Source organism: Lynx rufus, unplaced genomic scaffold (assembly GCF_022079265.1).
Source record: "Lynx rufus isolate CCGP_SWC_20201006 ecotype Redwood Valley unplaced genomic scaffold, mLynRuf1.p SCAF_5, whole genome shotgun sequence".
In the NCBI taxonomy this organism is placed as follows: Eukaryota; Metazoa; Chordata; class Mammalia; order Carnivora; family Felidae; genus Lynx; species Lynx rufus.
Genome location: NW_025814867.1, coordinates 117279779 through 117294044, shown reverse-complemented (window position 1 = coordinate 117294044; position 14266 = coordinate 117279779). Strand labels below are relative to the sequence as shown.

Sequence of the window (14266 nt, the reverse complement as noted above, 5' to 3'; positions counted from 1 at the left end):
ATTTACTTTGATTACTGACTTGAATTTTGAAGCTTGTACTCTATTCTCTTTATTTTGTGGATACCACTCAATTAGGACAACATGCAGGGGATATTGTTGAAAGTAATCTACATTGGTTGGGAACTTGGGATATTAAAATCCCATCACAGCAACTTTTCTAAATATATAACTAGGAAAACACCTAAAGGACAACTTTTAACAAATAATCAGGATTTAGATATTAAGACTCACAAAATCAAGATATAGCTTCTGGAAATTTTAAGATATTGAGAAACTTGAAGATATTGAGATATGAAATGAGGAATTCCTCAAACAACTTTTGGCTGTCTGGGAGGGAAGATTCTATCCTTTCCATGTAGATTGCTTATATTATCTCTGGAATACATTTTTCTAAGTTTAGGCCTAGGAAAATAGCTAAAATTGTAAAACAAATATTTTCAGAAATAAAGAACATTGTGCATTTCAAAATAATGTGTGCATAGCCAAATGCCTGTCTAGGATTTTGAAAGTACTTTATGTTTCATGTAATTTATAAAGAAAAAGAAGAACACCCCAGATTTAGGTGAATTTCATTTGTCTCACATAAAGAGTGAAACACAACCAGACCTTCCAGGAGCACTATATCATCTGTGTAAGAAAGAACATTAGGTTAAAACGCACACATACAAATACACACACATATATACACACACACAAATGTTTAGATGAAGAACCAACTATCAATATCTTTGCCTTGTATATCAAAGCATGATGTCTTTGGATAGGGCTCACTAGAATCTGAAACTGTAGAAACTTTGAAAGTATGCATGGCCCTCCAAAAGACCTAAAGAGAAAAGAATATTGTAGAACATCTCAGCAAATCTAAGGAACATATTTTATTTTTGTCTAAAATACAATGATGTTGTAGATACATAGAACCTCTTCAGGAATCTCAGTATTTTTATGATAAGTTTGCTAGTATGCTGCACTTTCCAAAGACAAATAGTTAAGAAAAAACTTTTATTTGCTCTAATTTCTGTTATTTCCTACCTACATGATTCTTTATTTTAGACATTAGTCAACTCCGAGTGAACAATAAGAGTTTTTAAAATAGCTACTTATCAATAGTAACCTCTTTCATATTGCAACATTATTTTTAGAAACCTGTGGTTTACCTTCCATATATTTTCAAAGCCATATCACATATGTGAGATAACAGAAAATATATATTGGTCTCTGTCCCCAGTTCCTGGCACAGAGCTCCTAAAACTCTTGTAATTTTCTTTTTTTTTTAATGTAATATTTCTTTATTTTGAGAGAGAGAGAGAGAAAGAGAGAGAGAGACTACAAACAGAGGAGGGGCAGAGAGAGAGAGAGGGAGAGAGAGAGAGAGAATCCCAAGCAGGTTCCCCACTGTTAGCACAGAATCAGATATGGGGCTCAATCTCATGAACAGTGAGATCATGACCTGAGCCAAAACAAAGAGTCAGACACTCAACCAACTGAGCCACCCAGGTTCCCCAAACTCTTGTAGTTTTCTAAGTGATAGAGCAATAGGAGCATTTTTTGTTCTAGTACTTGGTCTTTGACATCAGTTGCCGACACAGGACTCCTGAATCTCTTGTCATTTCCCGGGTCAGAGGTGCGTCTGTTGTTCTAATGAGGTGACTCTGGGTGAGTTTTCTGGATGGCTCCTGGATGAGGACTGGTCAGTGGAAAGACCAAGCCATGATTAGAAGCTTGGAATCTTCAGCCCTGCCACCCTTGCTCTTGAGAAGGGAGAAGGGCTGAACATGGAGTTAAGCTTGATCATACCTACATGACGAAGCCTCTGTAAAAATCCCAATAGTATGGGGTGTGGAGAGCTTCCAGGTCTATAAGCTCATCCATGTACCGGGAGGTGACACACCCGAACCCCACCAGGAGAGAAGTTCCTATGCTTGGGACCCTCCCTGACCTTGTCTTGGATATCTCTTTATATTATTTAATGGATTGATAAATGTAAGTATTTTCCTGAGGGCTGTGAGCCATTTTAGCAAATAAATCAAAGGGAGGAGGAGGTCATGGGAACCTTTGATTTGTAGCCAAGTCAAACCGAAATTTTGCGTAATCTGGGAACCTAGTACTTGCAATTGGTATCTAAATGGGTGACAATCTTGTGGGACTGAGCCCTTAACTGATGGATTCTGATGCTATCCCTAGTAGATGATGTCAGAATTTAAACCGAAGAAATCACTTTTCTCTTTACTATAGACAATTAATGACATAATTTTATAGATAAGGGTATCTCTGCTAAACATATTATGGTTTTTATTTTGGTTTGAATTTTATTATTTTAACATCAAGAGCTAAATGCAATTTATCTTTGAAAGGAAATAACCACAAAATATATTGTATAGTTTACTGCAAAGCTAACCAAGCTGCATAGCTAGTTTTATACAAGGTTGTCATGACATTAGGCACTGAAGACGCTGAGGGGCTTATAATGTAGTGCGAAGACATATTGGTAAGCAAATTATGCAATTACAACCTAATGCAGTAGGCTGAACAATAAGAGAATGAACAACTATTCTGTACATCAGAACAGAGGAAGAAGTTGCTTAATATCGCCTAAGGGACTCAGGAAGGGCTTCATGGGAGAATTCTATTAGCCATGGATTTCTAAGGATTATAAATACAAGAGCGTTTTCACATGGAAAAGGAAAAGATTGAGTGTTCCAGACAGCTAATGTAGCAGCACACTGTGGACAGATGACCGAAGGAATCATCTTCAGAGTTTTAGTTTGAAAGGAGAGCAATAATAATAAAGCTGGTATGGGTGTTGCCGTCTTATGAAGAATCTTAAATAATTATGTAATGAATTTCAATTGATATCTCTCATTGTAGTTCAGAATTTCCCAAATGTGAGATCTTAAGAGTTTTCTAATACAAACTTCTTAAAACTAGATTCTCTAAAACTCTAAAACAAAGCTTAGAAAAGACTGATTTGAAGTTATGAAATTTTGAAAGAGGGCAGGGTTAATGTTTCATTTACTTTATAAAATGATAAGTCATCAAAAGGTGAGAAAGTTGCATTTCTGGAAAAATTGAGATGAAAACTATAGAATCCAATGCAGGTGAAAAACGACAAGAGTTTGAACTGAAACAGGGATGGAAAAGTAGAATTGAATAAAGAAAAGCCGTCAGCTTTCAGATTTTGAAGCTGTTGGCTTGCAGGGTTGTTGGTGAGGGAGAATATATAAAGAAGTTTAACTCTGAAATTCAAACTGGTTAGTCTGTAAAGATAGTGAGTCCTGAGACCCAAACAGGAAATTCCGGACAGCAACAGGTTGAGGAAATCAGGATTGGGGTGGTGAGATGGAGAACATTAAACTATGAATGATTATGCTAATTCAAACCCAAGAGTGTTTCTGGATTTAATAGAAGGGTTCACTTCCTAAAAACCAAGAAGGAAATGTTCTTAAGTGGGCATTGTAATGAATGCTACAAAAATATAAGGGAGTAATGCTTTGAAAGACATGTCTGATTCAAAGTAAAAATCTTTCAACCATTTACTGCATAATATTTTCCCATGGAGATAATTTTAAAAAGCTTTGGCTCACTTAGAAAAGAAATACTGAGCCCTCTTTGTTATTACTTTAACTGGTCCAATCTCTAAACCACAGATACCTCAGAGGTTCATTAGAAATTCCCAAACCCAGAAGGAGGAAAGTCCCAATAAAAACAAACACACCAAACCAGATCCTTTAGGAGTTGAATTTTGAAGTTTTGAGTTCCTGATTCTAAGGATGGGTCATATTTTAGCTGCAGAATAATAGTAAACGTAGCTTGAATATACCACAGCTAAAATAATGAATCTCTTCCATGTCTGTCAGTAGATTTGGCGTGTAAGTATATCATGTGTAATTCAAATACAAATTGTAAACCATACAAGCCCCATCTCTAAGCCAATCTCTTTACCTGGAAACCTCTTTAGCCCAACATTTTCTCCTTCTTCATTGAAATTTATTTTTTTGATTATTTCATTAGATGCAGTCAGTGGCTCAGGTTACACTGGCAATGAGAGAAAATATTGCCTTTCCTTTATAAATAAATAACTGGGGTTCAATTATCAACTATTGAGGGTTATACTTCTCTTATGTCACTGTCCTCTGGACTACCCATTACATGTTTCTGATTCAAGAGGCTACCAATTGCAGTGGTCTGGAACTAGGCAAGTAAACACCCAGTGTACATTCAATCCTTGGTTCCCAGGAAGTGATGTCTCCCCAGAATAGAAATTGAAACCATTTGATAGCAGATTTTACAAAACACATATTACAAGATAACATAAGGTGAAAATATCGGTATAGGTCTATGTAATGACCAAAGAAAATTTTTAATTTTTTTTCAAAGTTTATTTATTTTTGAGAGAGAAAGAGACAGACATGAGTGCGAGTGGGGGAGGGGCAGAGAGAGAGAGGGAGACACAGAATCCGAAGCAAGCTCCAGGCTCTGAGCTGTCAGCACACAGCTCAACACGGAGCTCGAACCCACGAACCGCGAGATCATGACCTAAGCGAAGTCAGCCCCTTAACCGACTGAGCCACCCAGATGCCCCAACCAAAGAAAATTTTTAAAGAAGAACTAATTGAAAGAACCTTGAGCAAGTCAGCTGTGACACCACAGAATTTTTGTAGTACCTTGAAGGGTCATAATTTTTCAGTGGTGTAATGTAAGTATAGGAAGGCTTCGTGGAAGATAATTAACTGTGTGATTCCTGAGCCTCTCTTTCCCTCCCAACCCTTTTTTCTTGTATGTGTATTCTTTTAGGAAACATTTCAGTTAAAATATAATACATTTCACTCTATAAGTGTATCATGTCTCCATTCTTCATTTTCCAGAGGACATGTATATCCGGTTATACCCAGAACAGCAAAAGCGAAGATCAAATAATTGTTCCCTCTCAAATACCAATATAACCAAAATGTATTTTATACACCAAGACATTATTTGAAAGAGGGTCATTAACTTACTAAAAATTATTTTCTTCTTACTGTTTTAATTTTTCTTGTTACCCCTTTTTCATATTTTTTTCCCGGTATAACTCTGCATTTACTAATCTGCATAAAAGCCTGGACCAGTTTCATAGCAGCCTATTTTGTCATCAACTTCGTTCTCTTAATAAGATAGTCATTTTAGTAATGTGTCATTTAATATATATAAAAGAGGCACCAGATTAAAACTCTTAATCTTGGGCTATTGGGGTGTTGACCAGTATATATTATATATATATAAATTTATTTATTTATTTTGAGAGAGAAAGGGAGAGAGAGTAAACTCTCAAATGTGCACCAGCGGGCAAAGGGCAGAGAAAGAGGGAGAGAGAGAATTTCTAGCAGGCTCTGTGCTGTCAGCACAGAGCCTGATATGGAGCTCAATCTCAGGAACTGTGAGATCATGTCCTGAGCTGAAATCAAGAGTAAGACAACGGACTGAGTCACCCAGGCTCCCCTAGATTTTTTTTTTCATTCCATGTAACTATTACCTGGCATTCTTTCAAATCAAAGTTAAAGAAAAAAAAAGGAAATGAAGACCAAAAAATCAAATCTATTTTATGATATATATGCAATACCGTGTTCTCTTAAATACAAAATATAATAATAAATTTAAAGGATTTGTATGGATTTTGGAAACTAGCACTTTGAACAATCACCCTTTAATACCTGGAAACTAACTTAAAGAGATGTAATCCATATCACTGTTTCTCATTAATATTACAAATTCTGTGAGCACTTAAGGAAGTGTGGATAAATTATACTTCAAGACATGAATTTGGAGTGTTCTAGAATATCTTTTAAAGAGCACTGATACAGTGTAATGCCCACGGAATTCATCTCTTCCTGCAGTATGTTTTATTATGTCTTAAAATTATTTATTAGGAGAGAGAAAAACAATTTCTGTTAATTATTTATGAATATTAAAATATTGATGAGCATTACCTAAATGTGACAGGATCCCAGCTGGTGCACAGGGCTGACACTGCTGAAATGTAGCCAACACAAGAGGCGTGCACTAAAAGAGCAGAACAAATGACTTAACAGGGGCCTAAAAGCAGCAATCAGAAGAGGTTCATTTAACTTAGAGAAGGCACAAGCTCCGAGCAATTGCCTCTACTTAAGTAAGTGTGGAATTACAAAAGACTATTTATTACAGTCGAACAGGGCCCTGCAGCTTGCTCAAAGATCTTTGAAGAATTTCAGCAGTTATAAAGTCTTGCTCAGTGCAGAAGCAGTAAACGTTGGGCAGATCCCAAGCAGCCTGGAAAGCTTTCATTAAAAAGTTAATACAGCCTTCCTCACTATTGTTCTTTGAAATGAATTATTTTCTCTCTCATTTTTTGTTTTTGTTTTGCTTTTGTTTTGTGTTGTTGTTTTATTTTTGTTTTTTTAAGGAGAGATGCCATACATGGTAATTTTCAAAACTTCTCTGAAAACTGTATTTTAATTGTTAGGAAAAATAAACCAGTTTCATGGTGATATGGAATGAATGAAAGTAGGGTCTCCATGGGTTTACTAAGAAAGTGTTCCAACATCAAGAATCTTTGAAATGCTCTGTAAGTATACATTAAAAGTTATTCCATTAATGGATTTATTTCAGAACAAAAATGAGTGGAATTTTTTCATTTTGTACAAAACAATATTTATTTCGCAGGACATTAGGGCTACAACTTTTCTATTAACAATTAATGAATTGTTTTTTTTTAAATATAAAGGTTAAAGTAAAAGAAAATAATTCTCAAAAATTAACATATTTTTGTTTATTTATAACTGAATGATGTATTTAGAAACATTGAATACATTTATAAAATTTTAATGAAATATAACCAAAATAAATTACCCTTTGCTAAGAATCAATTCAAGAGCAGCAAACCAGTACAGGTTGGAGGGGTGAGGGTGCTGTGAGGCCAATCCAAGAAATAAAACAATAATATTGAATAGACAAAAATTGAATATGAAAGGTAAATGATGTTAAGTTACATGAAAGGATGTTAATTGCTAATGGGAACAAAATATGGATAAGAAAATATATTTACTTTCCCATCAGAAAAGCAACAGCTACATTTTTCCTTGGCAAAAGATTAAATTATCATTCCCAGGCCATTAAATGAATGAAGCTTTAATTACAAAAGAGTTCAGAAGATCTTACAAATAATAGAAATAGGAGGATGGGGAATTTATTGAAGCAGATTTTTCATTTAGATTTACCCTTTCTAATACAGTGTCACGAGGCAAGCTTAGCAAAAGCTCTATTTTAAGTAAGGAATACAAATGAAAAGCATTTACAGACAGGAACAATTTAAGAGGTTAGATCCAAACGTCAGCATGGGACAATCACAGAAACATCAAATCCACAAATAGGAATCTTCCAATGCTGGCTATTTTGGGGAATACAAATACACAGCGTTCTAATGCTTCTTGATTGAGAAAAATCTGTAAGAAAATAGGTCCTTTAGCAGTGAAAACAATTCAACAGTTAATGTACTTGATAATTCTTGATTTTTGTATTGTTTCATGTTTGCAATTTCTTTTGCCGCATTCTATTAGGGCAGAATGCTGCTGAACCCCACAGTGAGATATTTCAGTTGGCCAGTGTACCAAGGTTGAGATCTGAAACCAGAAGTGCACTGAGGGATAGTACGCATTTTTTTTAATGGAAGGACTTAAGGAGGATATCACTTAAAATATATTTAATCTTCCATTAGAAATGAAGGTAACCGTATGATATCTGATCCAAACAGATGATTTTTATTCATATTCTGTACTTTAGATAATGCATAGCAAAACATAACAAATACAAAGTCAACACCCAATAAGACACCTCAAAATATGTCCCAAGATTTGTGACACAAAGTGTATTCAGTTCTTTGGTATTTTTATTAAATATATATATTTTAAGAAATAAAAATGTAACAGCAGAAGATTGTTGTTTCCTGATATTTTTATTCATGAGAGATTTGGTTAGAAGTCAAGACCTACTATAATATGTTCTAAACCCTGTGTATTTTACAGTACAGTAAATATTATTATTATCTATAGATACCAAGGGACTCCTGGTGCGTAATGGATTCCAGTCCTCTTAAAGAGTTGCATATGAAAATGTTATCAATGAGCTGAAGAATCTGGCATTAATAACTTTGCAACATTATAACAAATAGGTAGCCCTGATTTTTTGTTCTTTTTTTAATATATCAAATATATTTCATTGCTTACATTATAGTAGCAGATTGAAAACATCTGCTCACTTGCCACTAGTCCACCAGCAGCTGAAAATCTCAGCTCATTTTCCATAGGCCTGTATGTACCAAGGCTATAATCCAGCTGCTGAGGCTTGATATGGGGCCAGATTAATACTCCAGAGCCTTTGAAATGGAGATAGTGCTTTCTTGCCAAAGATTAGAGGAATGATAGCTTGCATTTGCTTGTTCCCTTCTCGTTCTGCTCTTCCTTACCGCCCTTCCCAATTGGATTGATTTGTGTCCTCCCCCATCCCCTCCCATTTTCTTTACAGCTCCATCACCTGTCATGACGATTAAGAAGGATCGAACATCCAGAAACAGCATCTCTTTATCCTGGCAGGAGCCTGAACACCCTAATGGGATCATATTGGACTACGAGGTCAAATACTATGAAAAGGTGGGGAGATGACGTTAAAGGGTTGGGCTGTGTAGGGAAAGAGGTTACCTTCTTATGAGCTGTGCACTTGCAAAGAAACCAATGGCATTGCTAAGAAATGGTAGAGCTCTGTTTGGAACTTGGGTCCTCTGATACCTTTGATTTATAAGTAGAGTGGGATTTTGAAATCACTGTGCCAAATATCCCCCATTCTATAGCAATAAGCCACAGCAAAGATGTCAGTACCAAACTGAAGCCATCTAGTTATGGCATTGGAAATGACATTTTTCCTTCTACATTGAGAGACCCCTGTTCTATCAGCTATTTCACAGTGATTCCTTCATCTCTTGATGGACTGTTCCTTAGTGTATTGCCTAGGCATCGTTTCCTGACCTTCACATTCACATGAATTTCATTCAGTACAGATACTGAACTGTTGAACATTGAACTAATAACAAAACCATTGTATAATTGAACTGACAATGAAAAGCTTTCTTGATGCCGTACAAGGTAATTTAGAAGGTGGGCATAGATGGATGAATTTGGTCCGCATCATAAAATTGTGATTCAGTAATACAATTATAAAAATAGGTACATGATTATTTATAAGTAGAATTTAGGATACAGTATTTCATCACTCTAAATGGCACTTATTTTTCTTTGGTTATAAATTATGGTGAGGTTTGAAAGCAAGATGTATTCAAATCTTATCAGAGGTGGGTGGCTTTATAGCTACCAATGTGAACGAAACATATTTGTGTGGAGTTTACAAAGTATTTCAAGGTGAATTAAAAACAAATTGTGCATTCATAGAGCACTTCATAGAACAATTCTGCATACATTATTTAATTTTGAGCTGTCTGATAATCCTACGAAAGTGGGCAAATAGGTTCATCCACAAATAAGAAAACAGAGTCCATGGCATTATTTGAATTTCTCACAAGCTCACTGCTAATAAACAGGTATCTGTTTTGATTCCAGGCAGCCATGAATCCTCCGTTAGTATGTTTCCCTGTATTACAAGCCTTGCTCTACCTGAGTATGGATCATTAGAGAATTAGTGGTATAAACAGTTGTGCAAAAAAAAGTAATTTATAAACATTTATCTACATTGTGTAGTTATTCTCTTTATTGAGGGTAATGTATTTCACAAACAAGTATGATGCCATTTTTTCCCATACTGCCACATGCAGGGAAAGGAATGTCTCTCTCATTAAAAGAAAACAAGAGGCCTAATAAACTTCACTGTGCTAAAGTCATAGTATAAATAACTTACATCCTAGCTTTTGGTTCTCCACTGTGACACTGTGAAATACTCATCTGATCGTGATCTTCTGTTTTTAAAAGTGTGACAAGATAGATTGGGCAAATATAAGAATCCATGTCTTATAGACAATGCAACAAAATAAAAAAAAATTAATGATATGCCTCAGTTCAGATTAGATAGCAAAACCAGAAAACACCCAACCTTTAGACATTTAGAGCTAATTCAAAAATACAGTTAAACTATGTTCATATCTTGACAAACATACACAAAATTCTGAAATTGTCAGATTCTACCAACAAAGCACAATGCACATCCTTATATTAAAACAGTATTAACCAGTGCAGGAAAAAATGGCTGAATCTACTTTTTAATCCTTAAACATTTAAAAATTTGATGCAAACTTACTTGCAATATTATCTTTAATATATACATTTATATAAATACTTATTTTTATCTTAAATATCTTTTATCTTAAATCATAAATTTAAAAATTATTCTCAAATACATATACACATATACGGACACATGTATATACACATATACATATACATATATATATGTATATATACACACATATACATATGCATATACATATGTATAATGATGCTTAGAAATGTTTTGAATGTTTCACTAGATTTAAATTCTGTAAGGTCTAGCTTTCTTTTACTTTTTCTTTTTTTTTTTTAAGGTCTTGTTTTCTTGACTGTTTACTTCACTAATGATGATGAACAGATTCAAGTTCCAGGCATATGCTCAATTTTTTAAAAAATGAATTAATTCCTTCTGTAAAATAAATATATTTGATCCTCTTTATTATTTAATATACCAACTCAAATGTGATTCAATACATAACCAGCATCATTAACTAAAAAATGTGTGTAATGTACAACTTTTTTTCCGGTAAATTCTGTTATTTTGGTTGAGGATATCCACTCTGGGCCCCGGCACAGGTGCAGGGCATTCCACCATTGTTCAAAATCAGGTTACCCATAAAGTGCTCAGTATATGTTAATGTGCCTTAGGGGAAAAACACAATTCTCTGAAAATCCGAGTTTTGTACACAAGGCTTGACACAAAGACTTTACTGTTACTTTGCACTGTGAATTTCCTAACATACAATGTAAGTCTCCTGGAGAAGATCCTTTGGGGAAATGTCTCTAGGCTTTGATCTGAAAATATTTGTCTCTGCTAAACCACAGTGACTTAGATTAAATACAGTGCACATATAAGTGATGCTGAGAAATTTAATGTAGCGCCATATGTAAAACCTGGGCCTTTTTAAAGTTTAGTATTTTATAATTGATATCTTTCTGAGAATCAGTAGGGCATCCCTATTAGGTTTAATTCAAAAGGATATGTTCCTCTTTGTAAGTTTATTTTTGAAATTGGATTGAAGCTTTCATTCAGGCTTGGCTGTGAAGAAAGCATATCACTTGCATGTTCACTAACCGGTAAGAATGAAAACTAACTTTTCCTGCTTTATGTGCAAGGCGCAAATCATTTTATCCAAATTAGGAAATTCTGTATATATTGTTAGCTTCAAAATGCCTCTATTGTATTCAGAGAGTGAAATAATTGTCATCTCTTTTATATGTCCTATGTTAAAATCTGAAAGAACTGGTTTTGGGTGGCTCACCTTTTTACCATCCAATAGCCTTATGAAGATTTGATTGTAACATGATTTTTCTTACCTCAAAGCAGGAGCAAGAGACAAGTTATACCATTCTGAGGGCAAGAGGCACGAATGTTACCATCAGTAGCCTCAAGCCTGACACTACTTACGTATTCCAAATCCGAGCCCGAACTGCAGCTGGCTATGGGACCAACAGTCGCAAGTTTGAATTTGAAACTAGCCCGGACTGTATGTATTATTTCAGTTTAGGGTGTAGGGGGGAGGGCTGTTGCAAAGTTGTCTGATAATTCACTCTTTTTCTCCCTATCTAAATTTAGATAATATGTTGACATTTAGACACATTGAAAGTGTACTGCTTGAAATATTTAGCCATTTATATAGCGTTGGGTCTGTAGTGTGGGTGTGCATCTGTGTGGGTTTTTTTTTTCTTTTTTACAAATCAAACATATTCTAAGGCCTGGAATGCTACTGGTCTTCTGTTGGCCATAAATTGCTTTGAGGAACGCCATTTAATATGGTAACATACTCCCAGTACCTGTTCATCCAGATGTTCCAGGTTCATTGCATGATTCAGTGAACCAGGAAAAGAAACTTGCTGATCCATGAGGATGTTAATATTGTTTTAATCCTTAACATATTCAATCTTGTATCACTTGGAGATTAAGGATTTTCTAAAACCTGATTTATCACCTCATTCACATTCACAAGCAATTTGGATAATCTTGTGTGTCTGACACCAAATTTGGCATAGACTGGTCTAAAATTGGCAAACATTTTCCCAGTAGCATTTCTCTTTTCTTCAAATGCATTTGCTTCATATTAGAAAAACCCTCTGCTAAAATATGATTTTCAAAAAGCTAATAAATATCATGGCCATGGTACTAATATGGAGTGAACACAAGTTCAACTTCAAGCTAAGGATTTTATTTAGTGTATTAATTAATGAGGAGACTATTATATATTTATTTCTGTTTATTCTAAAAAAGATTAAACTGGTTTATTTGTTTTTTAGATTAAACTTGTTTAAAGGAAAATTTGAAGAACAGATAAATATGCATATATAAATACATATTTGTGTGCGTATGTATTACAGGCAATCAGGAATACTTAAATTTATTAATTTGTCCCAGACTGATTAATATCCTATAGGACAATAAATGTAATGATTGGAGTCATCTTTTCTACTGTACATAAACCAGTTCTATCTCTAGTGAACGTTTTATTTTAATTGTAATGGGAAAAATTGTATACACCACTCAGTTTCCTGCAACTTAAATTCACAGTTGTAAAATAGCCTAGAAAGACAATCAAAGATGAACTCCTTTTAGAAAAAATCATCCAGGGAGGGTCTGACAATGGCCAGCACAGTACCGAAGAGAAACCCAGTAATCTCTTTTGACTGTTCTGATTTGGCATTTCTCCTGGCATGTGTATTTCCTGTCTAAATATTTTGTCTGCGATCTAAAAGCACATTGGTTTTGGTACGGTAATATTTTTATTATGCCCACAATCCATACCTAATAGAAACATTAAAAGATAAACACAAATTATAAAAAACAGTTTAAGTTAAATAATAGTTACTGTATCAAACAGTTATGCTATTTTATGGCACACCTTTTGTCAGCTGATTGGAAACGCTACTTACCGTAACCAGCTGTACCTTCCGCAAGGTGTTGAGAATCTAGTGTTCTTAGAAATTATCAGCTCACGCTGAAACGCGGTAATTCTTCTAACTCGAAGGCGAGCTGCCATCCCCCAAAACACTAATCTATATATACTTCAAAACCTCTGCTAATTCTCCTGCGATGGATACACGTGTTTTCACCTGTGGGGCGGTCTTGGGAGTGCCTGCTCGGATGTCCCTGCCACCAAGTCAGCAGCTGCAGACAGCCTTCCTCTGCTGCACCTGCCAGGACCCACCGCAGGCCTCCTGCAGGGGCCACGCTCTCCTCCATGACTAAACACCGCAAAGGCACAGGAGTCAGCCTCTTCTGCCTAAGGCAGGACTCGTCCATGGGCAGCCTTCCCTCTGGGACTCCAAGGAGGAATGGCTCTCCGAGAACATTAGAAACCAGAACGTTATAAAATATCATGAAAGTGCATCCTGAACAGGTTTAAAACAAATTTAAAATTTTAGATGACATCATAACAGAGTTTAATTGCAATTTAACATTGGTAGTTCTCAATCTTTTTGTAACATTTAAGTAATGCAAAAAAGTTGCCTTTTTTTAAAGATTTTATTTGTAAGTAATCTCTACACCCAAAGTGGGGCTGGAAATCACAACCCCGAGATCAAGAGTCGTGGGCTCCACCAGCTGAGCCAGTGAGGCGCCCCGCAAACAAGTTTCTTGTTCTGAAATGATTACAAATTGAATTTTTTTTCAAACTTTTAAATGGTTATTTAAGTTAAGAACAACAAAACCTACATTTGCTTTACCAAGAAAGATCACAAATCCCAGAAAGCGAAAAAACACATGTTCATTATATCCTGTGGTAGAAATTAGGTATCTCGAGGGGCAGGAGGGTCAGATCACCATTAGATAAACATATTTTCTGTTTTTAATCAGCACTTAACTCTAGGTGATATGTAAATTTTCAAAGGGAACAACAAATCCCAATATACTAATGTGATTCCAGATTTACTACAGATACTGCCGTGACGGCATTCTGCACGAACCCCTAATGAGGCTTCCGTGTCTGAGGTTTAAGAAATATTCCATTTGAAAACTACAG

General features: G+C 35.2%; 1 protein-coding gene across 1 annotated transcript in view; it reads left to right on the top strand.

Annotated features, from left to right (window-relative positions):
• EPHA3 (EPH receptor A3) overlaps positions 1 to 14266 on the top strand; it is a 352910-nt gene that overhangs the window by 267483 nt on the left and 71161 nt on the right. Inside the window, exons 6-7 of the mRNA XM_047099501.1 lie at positions 8530 to 8654; positions 11599 to 11761. Coding sequence (XP_046955457.1) covers positions 8530 to 8654; positions 11599 to 11761 — 288 coding nt within the window. The remainder of the gene's footprint in view (positions 1 to 8529; positions 8655 to 11598; positions 11762 to 14266) is intronic.